Source organism: Ailuropoda melanoleuca, chromosome 16, assembly GCF_002007445.2.
Source record: "Ailuropoda melanoleuca isolate Jingjing chromosome 16, ASM200744v2, whole genome shotgun sequence".
NCBI lineage: Eukaryota > Metazoa > Chordata > Mammalia > Carnivora > Ursidae > Ailuropoda > Ailuropoda melanoleuca.
Window position 1 is genome coordinate 20,610,151 of NC_048233.1, and position 27,279 is coordinate 20,637,429.

At 33.9% G+C, this 27,279-nt stretch overlaps 1 protein-coding gene across 4 annotated transcripts in view; it reads right to left on the reverse strand.

Annotated features, from left to right (window-relative positions):
• Positions 1 to 27,279, reverse strand: part of C2CD5 (C2 calcium dependent domain containing 5) — a 94,138-nt gene that overhangs the window by 28,309 nt on the left and 38,550 nt on the right. For all 4 annotated transcript variants that reach the window (XM_011219793.3, XM_011219791.3, XM_011219792.3 and 1 more), the window contains exons 10-14: positions 24,040 to 24,148; positions 12,067 to 12,181; positions 8,967 to 9,062; positions 5,888 to 6,079; positions 1,973 to 2,159 (exon numbers count right to left, since the gene is read on the reverse strand). In XM_011219793.3, coding sequence (XP_011218095.1) covers positions 1,973 to 2,159; positions 5,888 to 6,079; positions 8,967 to 9,062; positions 12,067 to 12,181; positions 24,040 to 24,148 — 699 coding nt within the window. The remainder of the gene's footprint in view (positions 1 to 1,972; positions 2,160 to 5,887; positions 6,080 to 8,966; positions 9,063 to 12,066; positions 12,182 to 24,039; positions 24,149 to 27,279) is intronic.

The following is a 27,279-nucleotide window of genomic DNA, read 5'->3' on the forward strand; positions in this document are numbered from 1 at the left end:
AAAAAAAAAAAAAAAAAAAAAAAAAGAAGGAAAAGATCAGCAAGAATCAGAAAAGGCAGTATTCCAGGCAGGCACTGAAAAATTACACAAACTAGTTTCCTGGGTCTCAAGCATCAGAAGTATTTGATAACAGTTGGCACAAGGCTTTTTATTTTTTTTTATTTTTTTTTAATTTTATTTATTTATTCGTCAGAGATAGAGACAGCCAGCGAGAGAGGGAACACAAGCAGGGGGAGTGGGAGAGGAAGAAGCAGGCTCATAGCAGAAGAGCCTGATGTGGGGCTATCCCATAACGCCGGGATCACGCCCTGAGCCGAAGGCAGACGCTTAACCGCTGTGCCACCCAGGTGCCCCGGCACAAGGCTTTTTAAATCTTTGAATCTGAATCAAGCTCTTAGTTCTCACAGACACCCACCAATAACTACAGTTCTGTATTCAGCCCAAATTATACATTTATAATAATTGCTAAGCATGCGAGGTTTTAGATGAATGAATTATAATGAACACTTTCTTCACAAGTTAATCTAGATATCAAATATTTTAATATAAATCAGATTACTTTCATTAATCATTGCAAATTTCTCTTGTTAAAAAAATCGTGATTACCTGATTAGTTTATCATCACCACACAATTATCCCCTACATACAGAAATTTACATATTTGTAAATGTATGAACAGGAAATAGTTTAGCATTTTATCTACAAATGCATACTGAGAAAAAAATCCAAGTTCTATAAATTTCTTTAAATTAAATTTTTATGCATCTCAGAAAAATGGCAGAGAATTCCAATTTGAAAAGTGCCAGTGTACAGACAAAGATTCCAGCTAGCAAAGTGTCTAAAATAGGAGAGGATTTCCATGAATACTGTTAATCAGTTTCCACCTGCTCAATATGTATTTTGCAGGCACCTAGTTCTCTGGGTCTCAGATGACTTATAAAGACAACTCTTGCTTTCCCCACTGACAACTTCCTAGTCAGAACTTCTTTTCTAATAAGCCAAGGTGAGCATAAAGCTGAGATAAAGAGCTTTCCACTCCCGCACAATTTTTCTTTTCCTATTTTTTTTAAGTAGGCTCCACGCCCGGGGTAGAGGCCAGTGCAGGCTCAAACTCACGACCCTGAGGTCAACACCTAAGCCGAGATCAAGAGTAGGACACCTAACCCACTGAGCCACCCAGGAACCCCTCCACTGCCTCATAATTTATCAACACTTAAGAAAAACATACTTAAAAAAGAAAAGAAACACATACTTTATTGCACATTCCACTGTTGACCACAGGTGCACATTTATGATGAAACTTAATTCTCTACCCAGCAGTAGACAGTGTTTCATAGTTATTGCTTTATTTTCTCCATACAACTAAAGATTATTTTAGCATGGTGGTCCTCCCCCTCAGGAGTGATTTTGCCCCCAGGGACAGCTGGTGATGTTTGGAAACATTTTTGGCTGTCACACTGAAGTGAAGCCATTAGCATCTAGTGGGCAGAGGCTAGGGTAGCTGCTAAACATTCTACAATGAACAAGACAACCTCCTACAACGAAGTTTTCCAGTACCAAATGTCAACAGTGCTGAGGAGAAACCCTGTTTTACCAATGCATAAAAGACAATAAAGTCCAGAACAATGATGACCAACTTACTAAACAAGCTACACATGATAATTTTTAGAAATTTGACTACAGAGATTATGGTCAGAATATAAAAATATAATAATATAATAATATAAATATAAATAAAGTGAATGTAATTATTTTATTAATTGAATTTTAAATAATTCATAAATAATTGTAAGAATAAAACATTTAAAAACCTATCACCAGATTTTTTACTTTTTATAATGTCCCCAACCCTTAAAGATCTTAATGCCAATTTCTTTAAATAAGTCCTTTTAAAAGACTCTTTGAATCACACAAAACAGAATCTATTACAACTGCAGGAATCACAAAACAAAACCAAAATATCTAAACTTACCGCTAAGCCCATCAACATATTTTCACCCACTGTGATCTGAATTCTCAGTCCAAATAAAGCATTCATTCCTTTGAGTTTTAGTTTATTCATTAGCTGAGTATGCACTTCATATTCCATAAATGGCAACAGATTACTGATAGCTGTGGCATTTGCTTCTGCCTGTGCTTTCTTTTTTAAGCGACATAACCTGTTAAGGAAAATCATTTAGTCACTAGTCAGTTTCTTGGTACCATCTTAAGAAATGTCCATTTTTTAAAACTTTCTATAAATGTATTTAATAAAACATTTACTTGCTGCAAATGGGTTTATTAAGTTATATCAATAATCTTTTCTGTCATTTTTTTCATTGTGTATGCTTTTGCTAAAAGTCCTATTTTAACAAACGAAAAAGAAAAATCTCAAAATCTCTAGAAATGAAAAAAATACCTATCAAAATCACTAGAGAATATAATTTAAAATCTTAGGTTTCATAACTCCATGTGATCATACGATGAATGGATAGCAAAGGAAAAAAGTAAATTTACTCATTGAAAGAACACAAAACTTTCCTGAGTATCTACCATGTGCCAGGCACTGTTCTAGGTGGTGAGCGCTAATCAACAAACAAAACACAGAGTCCCTGTTCTCATGGTTATATTCCAGTGGAGGGAGGTGGGAATAAACAAAGAAACAACGTAACACTGGATTACCTTTAAGACTCAGGTGTCTGAAGAAAATGAAAATGAAGTGAGTGGGAATAACTAGACAGAAGGCCTTACAGGAGAGATGATACCTGACCTGGGATCTTAAAAACAAGATGGAACCAAGAGAGCTGGAGAAAGACAATTACAGAATGGGGCTGGCATATTAGCAGAACCAAAAGGAGACTGCTACGCTAAAGTGAAGTGAGCAAGGGTGAGAGTAGTATGGATGGGGGTGCAGTTAAGCAGGGGCACAATCGTATTAGGGGCTTACAGGTCATGGTAAGGAGTTTGATTTTATTCTACCAGCAATGAGAAACTCCAGGTAGGTTTTAAGCAGTAACATGATCCAATTTATGTTTTAAGATATCATTTGTATTGCCACACAGAACATGGAATAAGGATGACAGAACGGATGAGGAGATGGTAGCAAAAAGCAATTAGAGTGACAGACAATGAGAGCTTAGACTAAAAAGGTAGCAGTAAAGATGAAGGAAAGATCCCAAAACTGATAAACCAGGGTATTTAGGTTGGTAGTTATCAATCTTTAGCTTGAGAGCTCATTAAAAAACAATTACTAGGACCCATCCCCAGAGTTTCTGATTCAATAGGTCTGGAGTAGAGCCTGAGAATCCGCATTTCTGTAAGTTCTCTCAAGAATGGTGATGCTATTGGTCTAGGGATGACACTCTGAAAACTGCTGATGGACACTAACTCCCTCCTACCATAAACAAACAAACAAACAAACAAAAAACTGGATAAATTATATATTTTTAAGAATCTTAAAAGCATCACAGGACCAGGGCAAGGGGTTAATGGAGAGTATAAACATAAGGAGACAGCATAAGGAGGTTCTTTTGTGGTCACAGAACACAGTTCTGTGTCTTAACTATATGGTTGTGGTTACACAAATTTACCTGTGGGATAAAGTTGCATGGAACTATACATATACACACAAATACATAAATGAATGCAAGTTTAAAAAAGTGTAAAAACCGAGTAAGGTCTGTAGTATAGTTAACAGTATTACACCAATGTTAACTTCCTAGTTGATACTCTATTATAACTGTATAAGATGTCACTAATGAGGGAGCTGGGTGAAAAGTACATGGGATTCTTTGTACCACTTTTGCAACTTTCTGTGAGCCTATCACAGTCTAAGGAAACAAAACACAATGAATAATAATGAACACAAATAACAGAATATAAAAAAATTTCAGATGTTAAAATTATCCATTAAAGAATCTGTCACAGGCTATAACATATAATATTAGATTTGAAAAAGAACAACTTAAAACTTATAGAAATGAAAATAGATTATCAAAAATTTAAAACCCCAATTATTGGGCTTACTAGAATATTAGAGACAGCTGAAGAGAGAATTAAAGAACTGAAAGATAGATAAGAAAGTATCCAAAATATGACACAGACAAAAAGAAAATACAGACAAGAGAATAACATAGAGGAGGCAGTGAGAAAGTCTAACATTTTTAATTACAGTATCAAGAAGAGAGAAGAGATGAAACATAAGAGAACTAATATCTAAAAATTTTCTAAAGCACATGAAAGAATCTATAGATTTAGAAACCCAATATACAGCAATTAGGATAAAAGAATTCCATACCTAACATTTCACAGGGAAATTGCAGAAAACCAAAGACAAATAGCTCACACATAGCCTGGGGGTGGCGGGGGGAGGCTACCTTCAAAGGAATGAAAGTTAATCTAATAGATCATTTCTCAACAGTAGCAATAAAAGCCACAAGGCAATGGAAGCGTATCGTCAATGTGCTGCAAGAAAATAAACAGTAGCCCCAAATATCTTTTCAAGGTAAGTAAATATTTTCAGACAAGCAAAAATAGACAGTTCACCACCAGCAGACCCACCAAAAATAAATACTAAAGGGTATTAGCAAAAGAAAAACAATCCCAAATAGAAGGTCTAAGATGTAAGAGGAAATGAAAGCAAAAGTAAATAGTTCAGAAATATATTCGAAAATAAAACTCAACATGACTTTTTAAGATAACTCTGATGCAGGAAGGTAGGCAGGAGGACAGTGTCAAAGAATACCATATTTGGCATGAAGAATTAGAGCAGAGGGATCACTCATTAAAATAAAGAAGGGTAGGGATGCCTGGGTGGCTCAGTAGGTTAAGCGTCTGCCTTTGACTCAGGTCATGATCCCAGGGTTCTGGGATCAAGTGCCACATCAGGCTCCCTGCAGGGAGCCTGCTTCTCCCTCTGCCTGCCAGTCCCCCTGCTTGTGCTCTCTCTAATAAATAAAGAAATAAAATCTTTTAAAAATTAATAAATACATAATAAAATAAAATAAAGAAGCTAATATGAAATAAGTGAAGAAAATCAGCTGTTCAATTCGGAACAAAGTCTGTGATGCCTACAAGACTTCAAAACAGGGTATGAAAGTATATGAGTCTGAAGCTCAGAAGAAAGTTCTGGACTGGAGTTGTAAATCTGAGAGTCACAGGCACTATAGGAGTTGATGAGTTCAACTGGGGAGAGAGCTTTGAGAAGAGGGTCCAGACCCGTGGCCCTTCTAGGATCAAGAAAAGGAGGAGGAATCAACAAGGAGACTAAGGATTATACATAAAAGTAGGAAAAACTTGGGGGGCAGGGGGCACTATGAAGTCAAAGGAGTATGAAGGAGAAAATGATCAACTGTATGATGCTGCTGAGATGTCAAGTAAGATGAGGACAGAACTGCTCGATGGATTTGGTAACCTGGTAGTTATTAGTGACCTAGACAGTTATAGCTGCTTCCTGTATGCCAACCATAACTTAGCATTTCCTACTCCAGTACACTTTAAAAGGAACTGTTAACAGCTAAATACAATAAAAAAAGAAACACTACATGTCATTGTTCTTTAAAAGAAAAAAAATCAATTTCTAAAATGTATTACATATTTAATGTCCTTAAAACAAAGCCGCACTACTAGCCCGCAACACGTTAATTAGTAATTCTCATAATAATAAACATTTGTACAGAATTTAAATGTTTAAAACTGCTTTTGCATATGAACTCATTTGAGTTTCATAAAGAGTGTACTCTTCCTCCCAATTTTCTATGTGATTAAATACAAGATTTGGATAGCACTGCCCAGCCTGCCCAGGATCACACAGGTACGAAACAGTACAGCTGACATTTGAAACAGGTCTATTTGACTTCATACCCCAGAACTCTTTCAAGGACCCCAAATACTATTTGCACAAATATACCTTGCTTGAATAAGACAACCTTTTCCAATAACTGTTGCATCTATTGGGAGGTCTATAGTTGTAAAGAGAACATCAGGAACTTTTTGTTTCCTGCAGTTATAGCAGTATGTGAGATGAGCTGGAAATGGCATATTCAGTTCATCATATGGTATGTGGCAAAATCCACAGCCTGCAGGCAAATTTTCTTCTAGCCTAATAAATACATCAAGAAAAAAAAACAAAGCATTCTTTAAAATTCTATGCATTTTTTTCAAACACACATTTTTCATATACAGTATTATGTACAAACTACACCACGACTTCTACCACAGTAGGTTATGAGAGTACCACTATGACTACTAAGAATTAAAAAGGACCATGAAATCAGAACCATACACTTTCATATGCGAGAAAAGACTTACACAAGGAGCCACTGAATTGCATCAATTTGTATGTTTGAGGATGTCCCACCTGACAAAAACCACTATTATCCCAAAGCTTGTTCTTTGTGATACAACATAAAAAGAGATGGTTAGACACAGGTGATATTTTCCTACTGTCTGACAAATATAACTCAAATATAGTCACAAAACAATTCCCAAGGAAAAAAACCTCTTTAGCCAGACAACCTAACAATTTGAAACAACAACAACAAAAAATTACGATCAAAAACAAACCTATTTAAAAATTGAAAAAGTCAAAAATAGGCGTAAGCTAATGTTTCTAATTTCCAATGACTAAGATTTGAGAAACCGTAACACCTGTTTCACAAACAACATATATATCATATATAAACCACAAATGACAACACACAACCTTCCCAATCATTATAAAACGTTTGTTGTAATAATGTTGTTTATGAATTCATTTTAGAATGATTAAGTATTTTTTTCACTCATCAAATCTGAGGAAATTAGGGGAACAACAGAAATGGAAGCAGAAGGAAGCTCCATGGAGAACTCCACACAGCCACACCTTCTAGGGTTCTGGAAAGATGTGGGTTCTCAATTTACTTCAAGCTAAAGCGACCTGTTAGAAGTTGAAACCTGGCAAGTGGGCAAATTAAAAAGGAAAAAGGAAACTCATACGATATCTACTACAAGTCAGGCTTCCTGTAAATTCCGTGTACACATTATTTCACTGAATATCCACAAAACCTTCTAAAATCACTCCCAGATATTATTCTTTTATTGTTGAGATGGCATTCTGGTATATTAGAAGTAACAGGGAAATCAAACAGATTCTAAGTGGAGTTGTATGACCTTCCACAGTCATTTAAGCTCACAGAGCCTCCTCTAGAAAACAAGAATAATATCTACCCAGAAAGGCTCGTTTTCTTTGAGATTAAGCAAGAAACATAGCTAAACACACCCCCTGCAATATAATATGCAGTGAACAGTAACAAAAACTAGTTTTTCTTGGCCTGAAACTAACCTGAGATACTAAGTAACTTGTTCAGTCACAGTAAATACAAAGGAGCTGACCTCAGATTCTAATGTCAGGTTGCTTGAACCAAAGCCTATATGTTACAAAGGGGCATAAAAGGATGAAAACTTTGGCAATTTTTAACTAAACACCTCAAAGAAATTTGAACTTAAGTGATGTTATATCATAGGCATAAAAATAGAAGTATTTAAATTTAAGAAAGCATTTGAAATATGAAATATACAAAGGAGGATTGTTTCTAAGTACTGAGATCATGGGCAGTGCCTTCTTCCTTGCACTCTCCGATATTTTTCAAATTTTCTCTAGTAAGCAGAAATAATTTTATAGCAAGAAAAAAAAAGACATTTTCCTCTTTTACAGATAGGGTTGGTATCTGTTGCGCTAGACTGCTATATGAGAGAATTCACTGTATCCATCCAAGCCACAAGACCAAAATAATCAAGCTGCATGGAAAAGGTCATTTGTTAAATCAGGCTTCTATCCACTCAAGAATGAAATGAACTGACATGTGTCAGAACTATGTTGCAGCACTGGAACAACTCACTGGCCTGCAGTTTTCTCAACACAACACTCTGATTTTTACTGTACTTCAAAATGTCCCACACCCCTATTTTCCTATTTATGATGACTTTCAATGCTCTATAATGTACTACGGTCAAAATCCATTTTTAATACAAGCTAAAGAAGAAACCGACCAAGGTCTTCTGTTTGCCTTTCTGACCTAGAATATTTTTGTTATATAGAAACTTGAGAATTTATACTAAAAAAAAATACAAATATGCATACAGTGGAGTAAGGGGTAATTAAAATTTGTATTATCCAGGTATACTCTGGCACCAAACTAATAGTTTTCTGTATGTATATTTGATAATTTCATCTGTTTATGGAAAGCATTTTTGACATTTATGGAAGCTAACAGATTAAGGGATGAAAAAATAAACTAAAAAGTAATCTCATTTTATGTAATAATTTCACTTTTACTTTCTCTTTAACAAACATTAAAGTTATACTTCACTTTCCAGGAAATTTTATATATAATTTTGGTACAATATAGATTGTTTATAAATTATAAGTTTTCTTTATGCAAATTGTTTCATGACCTTTTTCTGTTTCAGAGGTAAGACAAAGGGAAGGGAAAAAATCAAAAATTATTTCTATACTGTAACAAACAAAAAAACATATACTTGAAATTCTTTGATTGACAGTCACACATGTAATTTATCGGGATACTAGGGGGGCATCTGGGTGGCGCAGTCGTTAAGCGTCTGCCTTTGGCTCAGGGCGTGATCCCAGGGTTCTGGGATCGAGCCCCACATCGGGCTTCTCCACTGGAAGCCTGCTTCTTCCTCTCCCATTCCCCCTGCTTGTGTTCCCTCTCTCGCTGGCTGTCTCTCTCTGTCAAATAAATAAATAAAATCTTTAAAGAAAAAAAAAAAGATACTAGGAAAATTATAATAAGGCGTGTCACGTAGTACAGAACTCAGTACTTCTCTGTTGCTACAGGTTAGGTAAAAAGCAGTAAAGTGCCTAGTCCTGATTTCTACATTGTACCACTGTAACCCACCCTCATACAGAACTATCCTGGCTCTAAAGTTAAAAGTCAACTTCTCCCTTCTTTGCCCTTATAGAAAATAAGCCAGGCTGCCATGACAACCTCTGTTCCAAACAGCCCTCCACGGTGCCATCCTGCAGAAATCTAGGGTTGAGTACAGCTGCCGTGCCGGATGCAGATAAAATACAGACCTCTTCACTATAAAAGAAAAAAATATAAAATAGTTAATATCTTCAGGCAACCTAGCTTTGGAAAATGTTAAATATCAAAGTGATTATAAGGGTGACAATTTATACTCAAGTTAGACTCTACTAAATATTAATAATATCATAGGATTATCTCCTATCCTCCTATCCTAGGATAAAAAATAGAAATAATTATTAAGATGAAAAGGGCCAGAGTTATTACTTTAAAAGTGTAAAAGATAAAGTATAATATTAATGACAATAAATTCCTTTAAAATATAAAACTGATAATAAATACTGGAATGTTTCAAAATAAAAGTAGTAACAATTATGTTGCTGAATTCAGCAATAATCTATAAAACAGTATTAAAGCACTCTTTAAATGCATATTAAAGTTTATTAAAATTACTTTAAAAGCTTAATATGTAATGATCAATATCAGTATTGCTGCAGCTTAACTTAAACGTAATAACAAAAGGTATCTGAAACAATACCCAAAATACACTAAATGGAGCTTAAAGTACATCATTATATGTATGATAAAAAGTGATTTTTGAAAGAATTCTTTGGAATTCTTTATTACATATCACCTAATTTTAAATAATCAATAGAATTATTGAATGAGATCACCCAAAGCAAATGAGAAAAGTAGCAGTCCAGGGACAAAATGATGGAAACGAAGTATAAATGGACCAGAAGCCTAAAAGGACATGAAAGAAATGGTCACTTGATCTGTAATTGAGCAGAGAGAGCCCAGGCTCAAAATGTTCAAGTGGGTACTGAGAAATGTCAAGGAATAATATGGAGCCACTGAGGGTACTGAATAAGTAAGAAGGTGCTATGAGAGCAGAAGTACATTTCAGAGAGTTTATCCAGTAATAGTGAATAGGATGGATTAGAACAGAAAAAAAAATTAGTACATAGGATTTAAATACAAAGACTTTTTTTGAGGTCTAGAGGGAAAAAGGAGCTTGAATCAGATGAATTCAAACTTCTAAGTAAACGGACTCATTTCTGTACCGCTGCATCTATCTGCGACCTGTCCCCTGCCACACTGAATCCACACCTCTGCCTTCCCTGTGTGCTGTTCTTCTGGCCTTGAACACTCCCCTCATGCCGCCTCTCTTCATTTACATAATTCACACTCATCCCCTGAGATTTAGCTTAAGTTTCAGTTACTTCATTAACACTTTCTTCCAATCTTACTTCTAAACTACAACCCTCTGGATCCCACAGCATCCTAGGATATCTCTATCATAAAATGTGTTGTACTTCTCATTATCCTCCTGGCAAAAACTACATCTTTTAAGGGCACCTGGGTGGCTCAGGTGGTTAAGCGTTCAACTCTTGAATTCAGCTCAGGTCATGATCTCTGGGTCTTGGGACCGAGCCCTGAGTCAGGCTCTGTGCTTAGCGCAGAGTCTGGTTGGGATTCTCTCTCTTCCTCTGCCCCTCCCTCTGCTCTAAGTAAATAAATAAAATCTTAGGGGGAAAAAAAAAACCTACAACTTTTAAAACCATAACCCTAGGACCTGAAAGCATATGACACTAAAACTATGAATGAGCCAAGGCTGTCTACTGGAAAGTAAGGCAGGATAAGCATAACAAAGTATTAGTTTAACACGAGTAGAACAACTACACGGGGGACAAAGGCACAATATCATACATGGTCAGCAAAAGAAAAGAAAGGGCCCTCCGAAGATGAAACAGCATGGCTCTGTAATGTCCACATTTACTGGAGTCTAATCATTTTTCTCTAACAATAATGACTACCATATGCACAAGAGAATTACCCATGTAACACCGGACAGTAAGAATTAGCCAAGAACAGGTGGAAATATAAGACAGCAGAAGGTCAAACAGCTTCTAGATGATATCTGTTATAAACTTTTCGATGGGTTGAAAATAGGGTCCATCAATGGCAGTCAGCAAGTTAAATCAGAACCTGAGTAAGGAACTAGGCAAAGTTTTGGTTAAGGTAAGATCAAAACAAACCAGGTGTAAATGGACAAATGAGATGGGTGGAAAGACAATATTAAGCTGTGATCCAAGAGTGAAATTTTATAGTTTCACATTTTTAAAGGGAAACATTTTGAGCAATAATGAAGTCCAAAAGGTGGTTGAAAGTGAGGACAGAGGAGGACTTAAGAATGAGAAAGCACAAGGTCAAGCTGTTAGAAGGAGGGTAATCATGTTCAACTGGTGGAAACAGCAGAGAATTAAGAAAGGTGGAAGAATGGGGCGCCTGGGTGGCACAGCGGTTAAGCGTCTGCCTTCGGCTCAGGGCGTGATCCCGGCGTTATGGGATCCGAGCCCCACATCAGGCTCCTCCGCTATGAGCCTGCTTCTTCCTCTCCCACTCCCCCTGCTTGTGTTCCCTCTCTCGCTGGCTGTCTCTATCTCTGTCGAATAAATAAATAAAATCTTAAAAAAAAAAAAGTATGAACTGTGGAACTGGCAAGGACTCTCAAGTAAGAAAGGTTGTTCTAATGAAAGGTAGGAGAAAAAGGAATTGAGAGTAAGAGTATGGAAGTCCCTTCCTAACTCGGAGAGCTAGGAAGGATGATGTGTTGGCATGAGAAAATTACATTACGAATTAGTAAAAGAGGGCAAAAAGAGTTTACAGACGAACTTTAAAGAAAAATGGCAGTTCATTTACAACAGATCAAGGGTCTCAATATGCCAGAGGAAGGAGTTAGCAGGGTCACAAAGTAGAGTACAGTAGGCCTAAAATTAATACTTGCTATGTGCCAGTATCAATTCTCATTTAGTTCTTCAATAACCTTAATTGATAGGTGGTCCTTATCTCCATTTCAACTTATAAATTGAGGCTCAGAGGAGTAGTTACTTTCCCAAAGTTTCACAGCAATTAAGTGGCAAAAGTGGCACGAGGACCTTGGTCTGATGCTCCTAGATCACGCCACAATTCTTTTCTCTGTACTTGCATAAACCTTTTACCCTTTCAGATGACAATCTGTAAATTACAGCATCTAGAAAATCAAGTTATTATCATTTACCAGATGCTAGTTGATTCACTGTAGCCCACTACAGCATGACAGCCTAATGCTTTAGCATGTGATTTTATTTCTTGTCTGATTTCTGCCCACCACGCATCTCGAGTTTCTGGTTCATCTGAAAAATAAATTTTAAATCTGTTCACTACTCAATAGCACATTGTCTATATGATAAAGAAATGTTTAAAATAAACATACTCTGGAAGGCAAAGACATACTGGTCTATAACAGATTTTAAAACCAACTTCACATGTTTAAAATGTTATTTCTCAAAATGCTTAACATTTTAATTTAATGTTACCTCAAAAAGTTTAACATTTTAAACTTGATTAAAAGAAAATAAACCAACTAGTTCTATTTGCTTTGTTACTTTAGGGGACCTCTATAGGGATGTATTTTATTAGATACGATTTAAAATGTAGACCCAGAGTTTCCAGATTCTAATCCTAAACTGAGAGGATATTCTGTGTCTCACTCACCTTGCTCAGTGAACATTTTGAGTCATATCCATAAATTTAATTTCAATTCTGATTTCAGTTCCTGGTACCTATTTTTTTTTATAACCCACCATATTCTAGGTTCTTTCCAAGACAAAGGTTTGTCAGTGTTAAAAAAGAGAAAGCCACGTAGCCATCCTTGTGGGTCCTAACGCAAAGTAACAAGAAATGAAGGGACTAGCCAATTTAAAATAAAGAAAGCAAATATATTTAAAGATTAACACAAATAATTTGGTTAATGTATATAAGGACAATTTTCAGTTAGTACATTATAACTTCATATATGGTTCTGTAATTAAGAAAATGCCTCAGAATCACAGCATTGCATTTTATTACCACAGAGGAGTCCAATATTGCTCGTAATAGAGCATTATAAATGAGGCATCTGGCACACATACTTCCTAATCACTTGCATTTAGCCGCAAACTACTGGTGAACAGCAGCTGAAAATTATAGTAACATTTTATGTGCAAAGATGTTAAAAACAGAAACAGTCTATAATAAGCATATCCTAATGTGTTTCTTTTTGGGGCCAATTCCATTTGGGAATAATTTGGGATAGAAAAAACTTAATCTAACTCTAAATAGGATGCTAACCTCTTACTGCAAATTTTCCACATAAAAGACACTATTAAAACTGAAAATCAAACAATCCAAAAACTTTCTTTTTTGAATTTCAGTACATATCCGGTTTTCAAAACATGCTTTTTAAGTAAGTAGAATAAGTAGAATTATACTCACTAGTAAAATACTGAAGACAGCAAAATAAAGAAAAGTTAAAAGTCTCGTTATAGCTGACATTCCTATGATGTAACTTTGTTTCCTCCACAGGGAGGAGATCAGCAAAAGGGAAAAATGAGATAAAAGCCAGAGCTACAAATGATGCCAGCCAGTTCTTATATTAAAGTTTTGGATCCAAGATAGAGCTACACTAAAACTTTCTTTCAGAAAAAAATAAAATAAAATAAAAATAAAAAATAAATGCAGACTCCAGGAAACTGAGGAAACGATCCAAGGATGAGATAAAATAAAGAAGAGAAATAGAAAAGACTACAATATGGTATTAGCAATCAATATTATGAATTAAGAAATGTGTAAGGCAATTAGGTAGCCCTATTTTGCACATACATTATTATGTTAAAGAACTTCTTCATATTCCCTCTGAAATATAGACATTAACAGCACAAATACACTCTCAAATCCATTCTCTTTTTAGGCATACGTGTTCCCAGACCAATTTGGGCATCTGTTTAATGTCTTCCTTTCCTAATAAGGAAATTTTTATCATAAGACAAAAACTTATTCAAGCAGTTGCTCAATCTATCAAATTATTTATGATTCTCTGAAAACAGGTATCATAAATAATAATAGAAATATATCTCAGTTTAGAAAACAACTATTTTCCCTGAAAAACTACGTAAAATAAAGTTTAACTTTTCTTTAAAAACACTAGTAGAAGCTGCTATTTACTTTTTAAACCTTTCTGGGAGTTTAAAATATTATTTGCTAAAGCAAATAACTGTATACTATGTTTTTACAAAAACAGATTTTTCTCACATTGGATTTGCCTACATCTGTGCCACAAGTAATACATGGTAGCCTTTCTGTTTTAAATTAAATTTTACAGAAAGTAATCCATAACATTGTTTTTTTAAATTAATTTTAAAAAATGGAGGAAGTTACTTATTTTAAGTTCAGGATATATTTATTCAGAAATGGCCAGCATGTCTAAATGGAAAAGTATGTAATAATAATTACTATGAAATACATATAACCACATAGAATACAAAGTTTATTTACATCGAACTTACCTTGGTATAACACATAAAATAATCAGATAATTAAACCAAACACTAATGAAAGAATAAGTGGCTGATTTAAAAAAATAATAAACAAAACAAAAAGCTGAATGCAGCGCAAGTGGAGCATTCATATTCTTCTGACAAGTTCACAAGCAGCCTTTATTTTGACACATGAGCCACACAACTGCACATGGGGATGCCATTGTTGTATTTAATAAAGTATTTACAAGTCTAATAAAAGCTAAAGAGTTACATAACATGGGAGCTAAGGAAGCAAATGGCATATGTCCACACTCCAAAGAATTTGTTAAATTTTGTTTTTGGCTTAAGCAAAAGCTCAGAGAACAGAGGGTTTTGCAAAGCAGATTCAGCAGACAGGAGCCAGAAACAGTGGATATTTTGGCGCATGCTTGGATCAGGTGACAGTACAGACTGAAAACTATGGCAGCTCACTGAAATGGTTACAGAAAGTAATGGCCCTAGATTCTAGGTGAAAGCAAGGCAAGCATACAGTAGGGAGCACTTCATCACAAACTAGGAATTGAATTAACAATAATTATCTACAACTGTAAGCAAGAAGCCAAAGGATGAATTTGTTGGCTACTAAATTTAGGGGTTATTTAATTAAAATAAAATTAAGAATAATCAATTTATTTAATATTTAAAAAATTAAATTTATCTTCAAAGCCTATATTATATTTATGCCAGAGATGAGCCAGAGGATATTCACGTAGTAATAACTCAGCCTAACTTATATAAATGAAAATTCACAAATATCATGGTATTTAATCCTATAATAGAATTTTTAAAGCTTAAAAACTGTTAACTGTATTCTTATAAGAAACACACTAGTTGAATTTGAATTGTTTAATTCACTCTCCAAAAGTCAAAACTGAGGATCTACCATACTCTTATATAAAAGGCAAAACAAAGAGTCTGGCTTAAAAATTTATGGCAACTATACGTGCCACTCATGAAACTGGATACAATTTAGTTATTTGAAGGATATACAGCTGAGATGTGAAGGTTGCAATTAATCAACATTTCAGAGATGTCAAGAAAAAAATATCTTCCCTTTAAATACCATGCTCCTCCTAATAATCTATAGAATTATTTATAATCCTAAAAAGACCTCATTTTAGGAGATATTAAAATTTATTTATTATATAAATTATATTTCATACTATATTATGTTTTTCTCCTATGGGTCAAAACTCTTCATAGATAATATCTTTCTTTTTTTTAAAGATTTTATTTTTAAGTAATCTCTACACCCAACGTGAGGCTCAAACTCACAACCCCAAAATCAACAGTCACATGCTCCATCGACTGAGCCATTCAGGCGCCCCACAAATCTTTTAATATATCCTTTTATTTGTAGTCATGAACTGGGCTGTAAGTCAATACCTCACCGATGCTTCTTTTAATGTCTGAACACTTTGGTTGGCATCACAATTAATTCACTTTACTACTGTCACTTTTCTAGAGCATGGCCATAGCTTGATATCTTGCCATCTTTTTAACATTTTATCTTATTTCTGAAATGCAGGTGAAGCTGGTAAAGATTCCTAAAATTAAAGTAAATGCTTATATCTCAGAAAGTAAAGAAGTGAACAGCTCAACATAATATGCCTTTATAAAACTGAATTCCTTTGAGATTTTAGGCAATCACACACTTGCAACTAAGAAACACTGACTACACAAACTGTTCATTTTAATTCTATTTTTACATAGCTCTGGAAGAGAATAATTCTGCCCTTGAGAAACTTTTAATCTGACTTAAAGAAAAAAAGGAAACGGATAATTATTCAATCTAATTTTTAAATAAACAAGAGGTGATCAAGTGTGAGGTGGGCTCAAATAAACATTTTTAATACAATGATTATCTTGTTAACGGATAGCATAAGAAAGCCACATTCTTAAATACCTTAAAGTATTATTCCAACACAAAACAACTTTTGAAGAAGATAAATTTCCCTTAATGAAACAGAAATTAGAGAGTTCAGGTTCATGTATACAATCTCAAACTAGGTGGGGATTCAGTATCAACCTAGGAAGAACAGTCCCATCATAGAGGAAATGATGTGCAAATTCAAAGCAGACACCAAGTTGCAGTAATTTGGGATGTTAGGATGGTAGCTGGGATATAATCCATGTTAGATCAAACTGGAGTCTTCACTATTTATAAAATAAGTCAGATATATAATTACTCCTTATCTGTGAGACTTCCCTCTTTATATATAGAGAGAAAATTATATATTACATTTACATGTCACTATAACAGTATAATTAATATCCAGTTATATTAGATATATATAAAGAGTAAAATTTCAAAATTAAGGATATTACATATCTGACTTTTTTTCAGATAATAAAGAATGGACAGTAGTCAATATCCAATTACATTATATATAGACAGAAAATTATTTATTACATTTATATGTTGCATTACATATAAAAGAAGCTCACACATCATACATGGCCTCCTGAACTCTATATACCTACTTCCTAAAACCCTTACTAAAATTCTTAAAACCAAAAGCTGCTTAACTACTTTAGGCTTAGTTTTGCACATCTGCTCCTGAGTACCTCTCAGATGTAGTAAAAATAACTGCTGGGATCATCAGTAGAATTCAAGTTCCAAGAAAGCCTCTCTCCATTTAACTACTACTACTACTACACACACACACACAGCAAAATAGTATAAGAAATAAGCTAGACTGGGTGTATAAACCGGTTGTCTGCCTGGCTGAACAATCATGTTCCCAATCCCCGGCATCATGCTCAAGACATGGTAGGCACACCACAAACACCCACTGAATGAAAGATTTTTACTTAAAACTGAAAAAAATTTAGATTATCAGGCTGAAATGTGTATTCTATAAATATTTCCTTATACATCAGTTAACTCATTTTGTTAAAATATGTTTAAAGTAATAATTACACTTATTTTTCTTGGGTTTTAATTATTAATTTGACCCCAAAGTAAGGTAAATTTTCTAAACTATAATCCAGATGACTAACAAAAAAAAGTAACATTTTCTAAATTCAGACGACTAATGCAAACCTTTCCTTAGCACTAGCAAAGGTTCATTTATTATAAGACTGAGAAAATCTTAAGCTATACCCTAAAATCTACAAACTAAAATAATAAAATATAACTTTTAAAAATATGCTCAAACACAAAAGAAAAGTTATCTAGTCTGAAACAAGCTGTTTTACTAACTCAGTACTTAAAACATTCACTCTCAAAAATACTAAGTTTGGAAGCTATTTCAAACTAGCATTTTTTTCAAACCACATTATGTATCTACTGACTTCCTAAAAAATACCTAAGCTCACATGTATCCTACATGAAAAAAGAATAACAAGTTTTTCTCAACTACACTGAGACTACACAATTCTTAATTAAAAATTATATCCGTAAGCTATCCAGAAATACTTTCAGTGGTAAACTCAGAAGAAAGGAAAAAAAAAAAAAAAAGCATAGTCATTTAAGAAACAATGAGCTAGGACTTTTAAAATCTACTCTTAAAATATTTTTACAACTTAATTTTCAAATATACTTGGGTTTCCAAAAGATAGGATTCAACTGCTCACCGGGATTTTAGACTTGTAGCTACGTGGGACAATCGTAATCCATCCTTCTCTCCTTCTCTCAGCTCAAAGTCGCTAAGAGACTGTTTGACCTGCCACATTCTACTAACTACCAAGTCTTGCTGATTTTACATTTTAAGTATTATCTAAATTTATGTTAAGAGTGTAAGCCCTGAAGCCAGAGTAGTTAGGTTCACATTGTAGCTCAACAACTTTCTACTTTACTTTGGGAAAATTGTTGTGTTTCATTTTGCTCATCCACAAAATAGGAAAAATGCCTATCTCAGAGCTGTGTTTTGAGAATTAAATGACGTGCTACCATAAAGCACTTGGCAGAGTGCCTGGCACATAGTAAGTGCTCTATAAACTTTAGCTCTCCTATCAACACCAAATCCTAGGTCACTTATCAGGCCAGGAGTATTGCAGTCAACTGACTGGCCTCCCTGTCTCTAGGCTTGCTACCTTTAAATCCATTCTCCATTCTATAATCAACGATCTAATAGAAATGTGACCGTGGGATATACCCTGTCATTCCTACGCAGCCCGTTCCTGGCATGTCACACAGAAGATCTGCAAATACCGCTTCCTCCTTTCTAGCAGCAAGATTCATCTTGTCTTTCTCAAAGTCTGTTACCAGGCCAGAAACATAAGAAGCAAGATAAGAAAAGGTAATACTGTAATTTTAAAATAAATTCTCAGATAATTGAGTTTTCTTCTTCCTGATCTATAAAAATATTTTCTATCACTTTAGTTAACACAACCTAAGACAGCAAAGCAGGAGAAAATGGGAAACGCACACACAAAAAAAAAGCTGAACTAACAAAGACATTCTGTATTCAATGGCAAACAATAGGTATGAAGTAACTATGTAAAAATCATCGAACAGGTAATGGCTAGGGTATTGTTTTGCAATGCACTAACTAAAGTTTCAGAACTACATTCAAAGGATGGAACAATATGCCTCCAAATACACTGTCTGAAATATAAAATCTATGTGAATCTCTTACATATCCTTCAAACTAAACTCAAGAATTACCTCTCCAAACTTCCCTGCCACAGTTAATCACACCCTCCTCTTTAATTCTGTATCTTTTATCACACCACACCACACAGTAACCATTAACATATTTTTCTAACCTCCCAGAATATGAGTTTTGTGAAAACAGGGTGACTGGCATCTTTACACACCTATCATGTAGCAAACTGTATGGCACAAATAATTTCTAATAAATGCTTGCATGATAGATCATATTTCATGAAATACTGTGTGATAAAAATGTTTTCTAATATCTTTCCATATTTTAATGTTTCTGAAATAAAAATGCCTAATAATTAATCAATCTATTTAATATGGCAATGTTTCTTTCTCTTTTCTCTTGGAAAGCTATTATTAAATTGGTGATACCTCACATAATAAATGGTGTCAGAGAATCCAGGAAATACAGTATTGATGAACAACTGCTAACATTAACAATAAAATTATATCAACAATTATTTTTCTTACTGAGGTGGCCAATTCTTGTTTTTCTATGGTAAGACAGGACAGCAATGACTTATTCCCTAATTATGGAGAGGAATACATAAATGATTCAAATATATTTATCAAATATTTAAGAATTTTTATATTTCGGAATTATCACATTATTTTTCTTAACCTAATATCAATATCAGCCTGATCTCTGAATATGTACTGTTAGCATAAAGATTCTAATATCTCAGTCAAAAGCACAGAGCTATGAGAACATTAAACTGAAAAGTGTCATCTTTGATATTCTTGTAATATTCTGTAACTTATATCAACCTATTTTTCACATACTCACTACCTGACTTTATTTTAAATGATGGCAAGATATACTGCTTCCTCAACCATGTTTCTCCTTGCCAAATTCTGCAGTTCTGCTTATGGGGGACAAATTATCAGATTTAACTACTTTTCTACTTTCCAAGACTGTTCTTTCATCTAACACACATTTCACCCTAAACATCTTCGCCCTGACAATGTTAAAACTCCTTTAATTATTAATGATCAGTCTATTCCCAATGTCTTTTTCCTACATAATTAGGCTTTTTCATTTCCTATACACTAACTGCCTACATTTTAAAAATATATTCTTATTTTCATTAAATGACCCCAGCAGGGTATTTTTCTCACTAAAAACCTAGTATAACACATTATATTAAAAATGATTATTTTAATTGTAATCAATGTGATAACATGGGGGCAAAACTTTGATAGGAGATAGAGGTAATTACCCTGAAGACTTACCAATTGATGTCAGTCTAAATCTGTAAAGGTTGGACCTGATCAGATTGTTTACTAGACTGAACTTAGGTAAATCTGCATGATGAACATGAGATACTGCATAGTCAAACATGCATTACTTACATCAGAACTTACATCCTGGACTCCTAAGAACAAAAAAAGTTTACAATATTGAAAAGATTATGGGATATTATCTAAAATGCTGAGCCTCTTGGTGTTTTTGTTTTTTTATAAATAGATCTATACTTTCTGACACAAAGAACTGGTAAAAATCCTTTAGGAAAATACCAGCTTCTGATACTGAATCAAAATTGTTCTATTATTTAATTCCAAAAATAAATACCATAAAAATTTACATATTTATATTAAAAGAATATGCTTTTATCAAAAAGAAAAATTGGCTTTGACTCTAAACCACATCATCAGCTGTAAAGTTAGTTTAGTTTCTCTAAAAGCTACAAACTATACCCACATGTAAAATTAATTAAAAGGAAAAATTATATTCTCACATGAAAGGGGAAAGAAGGGAGCTTATGAAAGCTGTTAATTCCCCCAAAATCTGCTCTTACTTACCAAATTTTGAAACACTTCTGGAATTATAAATAAAAATGGTAACAGTTACACTTTTATAGTATTTGTAGAATACTAAATATATTATATTCAAATCTAAATTAACATTTAAACATACTTTAAGCTTATCAAACTAGCCATTTAATACTTATATTTAAAAATTAACATTTCTTTAATCGTAAAGCTAACACCAATGTCATCTACCTGATATGAAAAAACTGTCCAAAATGTAATAAATATAATTTAAATTTAGGTTTCTGAAAGTTAATCATCTAACAAAAGCCATTTGTAATTTATGGTATTTCTATGGTTTTGGTTAATTCATTTTAGTTAACACATTTTTATATTTGCATTTCCATGGAAACTGTAAGAGTTATAACATGTACTGCAGAACGTATCTGTATAACTGAATTGACATTAAACCTATTTAATCTAGAACATTTCTAAAAACTTCACTGAGCTGCCATAATTTTTGTCAGCATATGTAGTACTGAATGACCATCAAAATACCTGAATTGAAACTATTCCAGTCTAGCAGTTTGTAAGATCTTGTGTTACCCATAATTCCGACAAAGGCTGAGTTCAAAACAGCAAATTAGTAGATCAGTTTTGGTTCAGAATAGTAGGAAAAAAACAAAAAAACACTACAAACAAGAACACAATTGACAATACCACTTGACAGGAACTGGAAAGACAGAGACAGCAGAGTTAATAAGAAGTAGAAATAGAGAAGAAGGAGCATGCTATCATAATCTAACATTAACTGAAGTCTAGTTATTTAAGATAATGACCTTGATTTTTAAAACCACCCCATTCTTTTCCTTGTTGCTTAATATTTAACAAAGGAGAAAACTGTAAAAGAACTAACTCCAAAATAATAATCCATAGTTAGCAGGTGGCAGTGGTTTTAAAATAAGATTTTATTCCTTCTACACTCAGTATAAAATGAAAATTTCCCATATTCACTAGACAAAAAGTAGCTGCAAGATTCACTTGAGAGTGCAAATACAGCACTTTTAACAGCACACGCATCTCAATCCATCTTAAGTTTCTCTCAGCAGAGTAACTCAGTGTCATAAAATTAATACATCATCATTGTAGATGCTAATCTAGAGGGCTTTTTTGTTTTAACATTCAGCTTTTTTCAACAAATTAAATCTTTTTCATAAATAATTATTTATGAAACATTAAGAACATCAATAAAATGTTCTTAAGACAATCTTCCTTTTTTAATGCATAATACATATATAAAACCCAAAGAATGTGATTTTTATATCAAAATAATGTAATATTAAAACCATTAGAACATATAGTTGATTTGTATTTAACTGAAAATAAAACAAAATTAAAATATAACTTATGTATCATTAAAAGCATTTATATTCATACGCCCATAATCTTTTGGGAAATAAGTACATTAGTAACAGAATTCCTACATGTGAATTAAAAAAAAAAAATTCTGAAAGAGGAGGAAAGAAAGAGAATGGATAAGCTGATAGTTACAATATACAAAATGTATTCTGTAAAAAAAGATTCCTGTAGTCTTCCCTGGGCCTGGATTCTTACATTTCTCACACTCCTAGAACAAACTGGCAACTATGATAAACCCTAAAAAAGAGTTTTTTGTAAAAAGTAATGGGATTTTAAATACAGCTCTCTACTTAAAACTTATTTAAGTAACCCTTGTTTGTTCTCCCAGACTCTATAGCTTACTCAGAGTACGTGGAAGCAACAATAAAATCAAAATGTTTTCAGTAAACAGAAGACATCACCAACAGTTAAATATATTCCTGAAACCATTTCTGGGGCTTATCAGTGAGCACCATCTATCAAAATATTTGAGTCAATGGTCCAAAGAAACGCAGGTAACAAGACAAGGGTCATGCAGTTGATGTCAGGTATATTAACTCAGTATTTCCTTGCACTTTCCAAATAATTCAATGCAGAGTCTCCAATGTCTCAATTCATTAAACTGGCATCAGTCTAAATACGCCTTTAATTACTACAGAATATACAAATACTACATGAAGAAAAGATCTTAAATTGAGTAGAAAAAATAAGGAACAGCAGAAAAAAATAATAAACCAGAGAAGAAAAAGAGAAGACTAATGCTTAAAAGATCTATTTGTTCAGCTTTAAGAGTTAAATAATCCTAGCTACTATTTCTCTTCTGAAATCTCGTTCAAGCTCTGGGAAAAATTCCATTCTGCTTCTCTGGAATTATTAACTGAAAAGACATCAAACCGCAAGGCACAGATTAAATTTTTTTTAACTTAAAAGACTGGTAATGTTCTGTATCCTCAAAATCACTATCTGCAATGTTTTACATAAAATAATTGCGAAGCATTTTACTCTTTTTGTAGTTGTCAGTACAAGCCTCAAGGTTAGTGGAAGTGACAATTTAAAACTGTCAAAAATATGTATGTGTAGATGCCAAATAAGAATACTAACATAACTTCAGTTTTTTGAATATATCATCAAAATAGTAAGTAGTAAGCGACTTGAGCAAATTACTGGGAATCCAGTCAATGAGAGATGGAAGAACACACTCCATACGGAAAGTTTCTACCACACTTACCATGCTTATTTTGGATTTAGATAAATGATCAAAGCATTCCTAACCCAAGGGCCCGAAATTGAGATTGATTTGATGCCTTTTTTCCTTTTATGATCATGGCCCCATGTTTTAAAGAAGTGAGCTACTATTCTTACTTGTTCACTTATATGGAACAAATAGCTTCAGAAAAGAAACCAAGAATGCACAGACAGCACTATTTTTTTAAATTCTTAGACACTGCACAATGTTCATAATTACATTTCAAAGGAATACTTCTTTTAGGAATAAGGAAATTACAAAACTAATCTACAAAGAGTTACTGCTAGTGAAAAGAAATAACATCTTAAGATAATGGCCACAGTGGTCAAATTACAAAATTTGTTATCTGCCTGGGTCAAAGAAAAGAACTGACTGAATAGTTACCTAAGAATTCCTTCAAAGTGATGCCTTGGCCAAAAGAATGAATCAAGATTTGTTTGTTTTATATAAAAAGCTAACCAAAATATACTTCTACTTATCTGATTATTTTTAATTAGGATTACAGCAAATACTTAGAACAATGTACCAGTTTATACTTTCTTTTTCATTTCTCTTTTCGGCTAGATTTAATTTTTTTTATTATAAAAATCAATTCTAATAACCACAGTTTAAGTAAATGAAACACTGAAAACAAACTTCTAAAGAACATACCAGGATTGTGAATACGATCCAAAAGCTTCACAGAGCGCGCACTAACAACACCCCCAACATGCACAAGAAATCCAGGAGGAAATGCCGTCAAGGTAAAAAATGGAAATTCCTAGTAGAAAGAAAGGGGGGAAAATATAACTGACCACGTGTAAAGTACAAAAAATTTGCTTGTTAAAAAGCCTGATCCCCACAGATTATATCCATACTGAGATATGAATCCTATCCCTTAACAAAAGGCTACCAGTTATACATTACACGTGCTTGGTAATTAAATGTTTTCTTAGCTGTTTAGAGTTCCTAATCCGTTTTCCCACATATATCATGTTACACAGAATCCAAACACTCTTTTTATCAATTCTCAATGAGAAAAAAAGGTTTTCAGAGTTTCGATTTAAAATATTTGAACACACTCTTCCTTCCTCTCAATCTCCTACTCTGAGGCAAATTCACAGTGAGACGTGGGGATTCCCTTGCCCTTCTACTCTGAGTCTACTTCTCAGTGGGGCAGAATTCTCCTCACATACACACACCCAATTCCAGGCTACTGGTAAAGACTCTGAAGGCCTGGTGCAAGAGATCTACAAGAACGTGGGACTGAGGGAGGGACGAGAGAATGAGCAGTGTGGGTTAAGAAATTCAGGGAAAAGCAAAGGGCAAACACCAAGCTGAAGTGGGTAGAGAATCACTGTGTAAGATTATTTACTCTATCAACACCAGGGCAGCTGGAGAAAATTTAAAGGACACAAATGTATGTTAAGGAAAAGGGAGAAGAATGTAAATGACAGCAAGGGAGGAAATAAAATTCCACAAGTTCTTCCAAGTTTCATTCTCTCCTTCTCTGTCAAGAACATCAATCTCATCAATTTGGAGGTAAGAGAGAAATGGGAAAACAGAGAAAGGAAATTCACTGAAATAGCCCCCAGGAAGAAAGGGGAGCTCCTGTGGCTCTCCAAATATAGAGGCCTCTCACATTACATAAAATTGTGTGCAAGCAAGAAAAATTTAGTATCTACCTCATCTGGCTGTAAGATTAATGTAGCTCACTTAACCAGAAGTCACTTACCAGTAGCCTCAGCTATTCAGAACATAACTGAGAGCTGGAAAATAAGCAAAACAGAGCTCTCAACAGTCAAAAGAACTGTTACACTTCCAAGTACTAAAATTTATGTACTTGATTCATAAAAAATCCCTACAGATCATATCCATACTACGCCATACAGCGACTATAAATATATAATTTTAGGAACATATTTTAAAGTCTAGCAGTATCTTTTTTTCTGGACCACAGCAGTTTAAATGCAGCAAATAAAAGCTAAGAGATAAAGACATACAGAATACTACTAGAAGCAGGCACATTAAAAGCAGCAAGATTACTGACTGGCTGCTCAAAGCATGGAGAATACAAACTCACCAAAGCATAATTCACAAAGCATAGCAACTTGGAGTCATTTAGCACAAAGGCAAACAGTACTGCACACTTCAATAACCCATGAAGATACAGAATAAAATATATAGAGAATTTAGAAATAAATTCAGTTAGACTTTAAAAGTAATATTTAAATTAACAAGGGTAAGAAAAAGCTAGGCTACATTAAAAAAAAAAAAAAAAGTAAAAACCAATCTGTGGAAATGGATAGGTTTGGCCCAGCTGACAGACAAAAGGAAAAAAGGGAGAGGACAGGAGGGGAATTTCACTTACAGGTATTATAAAATGTCTAGTCAAAATGCCTCCTTAGTTCCACCTGAATTTTTTAAATGTAAGTTTTAAATGAGAAATAGACCAATACTTCTAAGACCTAAGTTAGGTCTTTATGATTTTTTTTCAATTTTAAGTACACAGTTTTTAAATTTCCTCAAAATACTGAAGCATAGTAGAAAAGAGCACTTCACATTAAATCTTTATTTAAACATTTTAAATATTCTGGACAAGAGACACTGAAAATTTTTATAAGCTAAGTGGAAAGCTGTACTCCCTTCTGAAACTGAGAAATAAGTTAGGTAAATTCACATATTGGAAAACATCTGCATATAAGAATCTAGGTAGGTATAAAAATTAACCTAAATGATTTCTCTACTTGAGATTCTGACTCTTCTCCCCAAATTCCAGAAGAGGGATAAAGGGACAAGAGGGAAAACATCATACTGGAGTTAGTGATCATAAGCAAAAAAATAGGGAAATGGCTGACCAAAGAGGTAGATGACCACTCTGCCAACTTAAACTCTGTCCCACATGTCCAATCAGCTGCCTACTTTAACACACAAAATTTAACCTGGAGTATATAAAAATGGCATGGTTATTCAACCAAAACTACATCTTCAGAGAACTCTCTCAGAAAAACTATGGCTGATACCTACTGCTAAATACCTCTCATCTCCACACCCATCACCAGTGACTGTTAAATACCTCTCATTTCCACCCCCATCACAGGGTGACTACCATGAAGTACTTACAGAGTGCCAGACCTCCACAAAGTATCTTAAAACGATGCTAATTTATAATCTTTCCCATACCCTAACTTGAGAGTCAAGAGGGCCTAGACTCTACGTGAGCAACAAACCTTATCAACTGGCTTCTTGAAATTTCTGATTAAAACGGTGAGGCAAGGAGTTGCTTTTAATCTCTAGTCTATCATTACACCTGATGAATTTATAGGTCCTCTTCCATTGAAAAGAACAGCTTCCTTAAGATTAGCCAAGCCCAACCTGTTTTCAATGCCTAGATGAGAATTTCAGGGACCACAGAAGACATTTTCTCTGGAAAGTCCTAATATTCAAAGTGCCTTGCCTTGTGGTACAACTAGATAAGAATTTGTATGTTGACATTTTGACTATAAGCCAAGTGCATGCAGCATATATCTATTTAATACCATGTGTCCAAAGACGGGCTAGTTGGAAAATCTGGGGGCACAATGGGAGTAATTTTTTAATATTTAAATGGAATTTTTCTTAGAATACATTTAGTTTATTTTTTCAATCAAATATTCTTTTTGCTATCCCAAGAAACAAGAGTCAACTTTCTAGATAAAAAAACTCCATGCCATATTCCTAATATGATTTATTGTATAATTTTACCCCACTATTAAAAGCATCATAATTATCAAAAGAGTTGGCTTTATACCAATGTTCCCAAAGTGTGGTCCTCAATAACAGGTATTTCACATGGAAGACTCCATTGTAAAATGTATTTGGGAAATACTAGGTTAAACCAAGGCAACTAGGTTTCTTTATTGAAGAAAATAT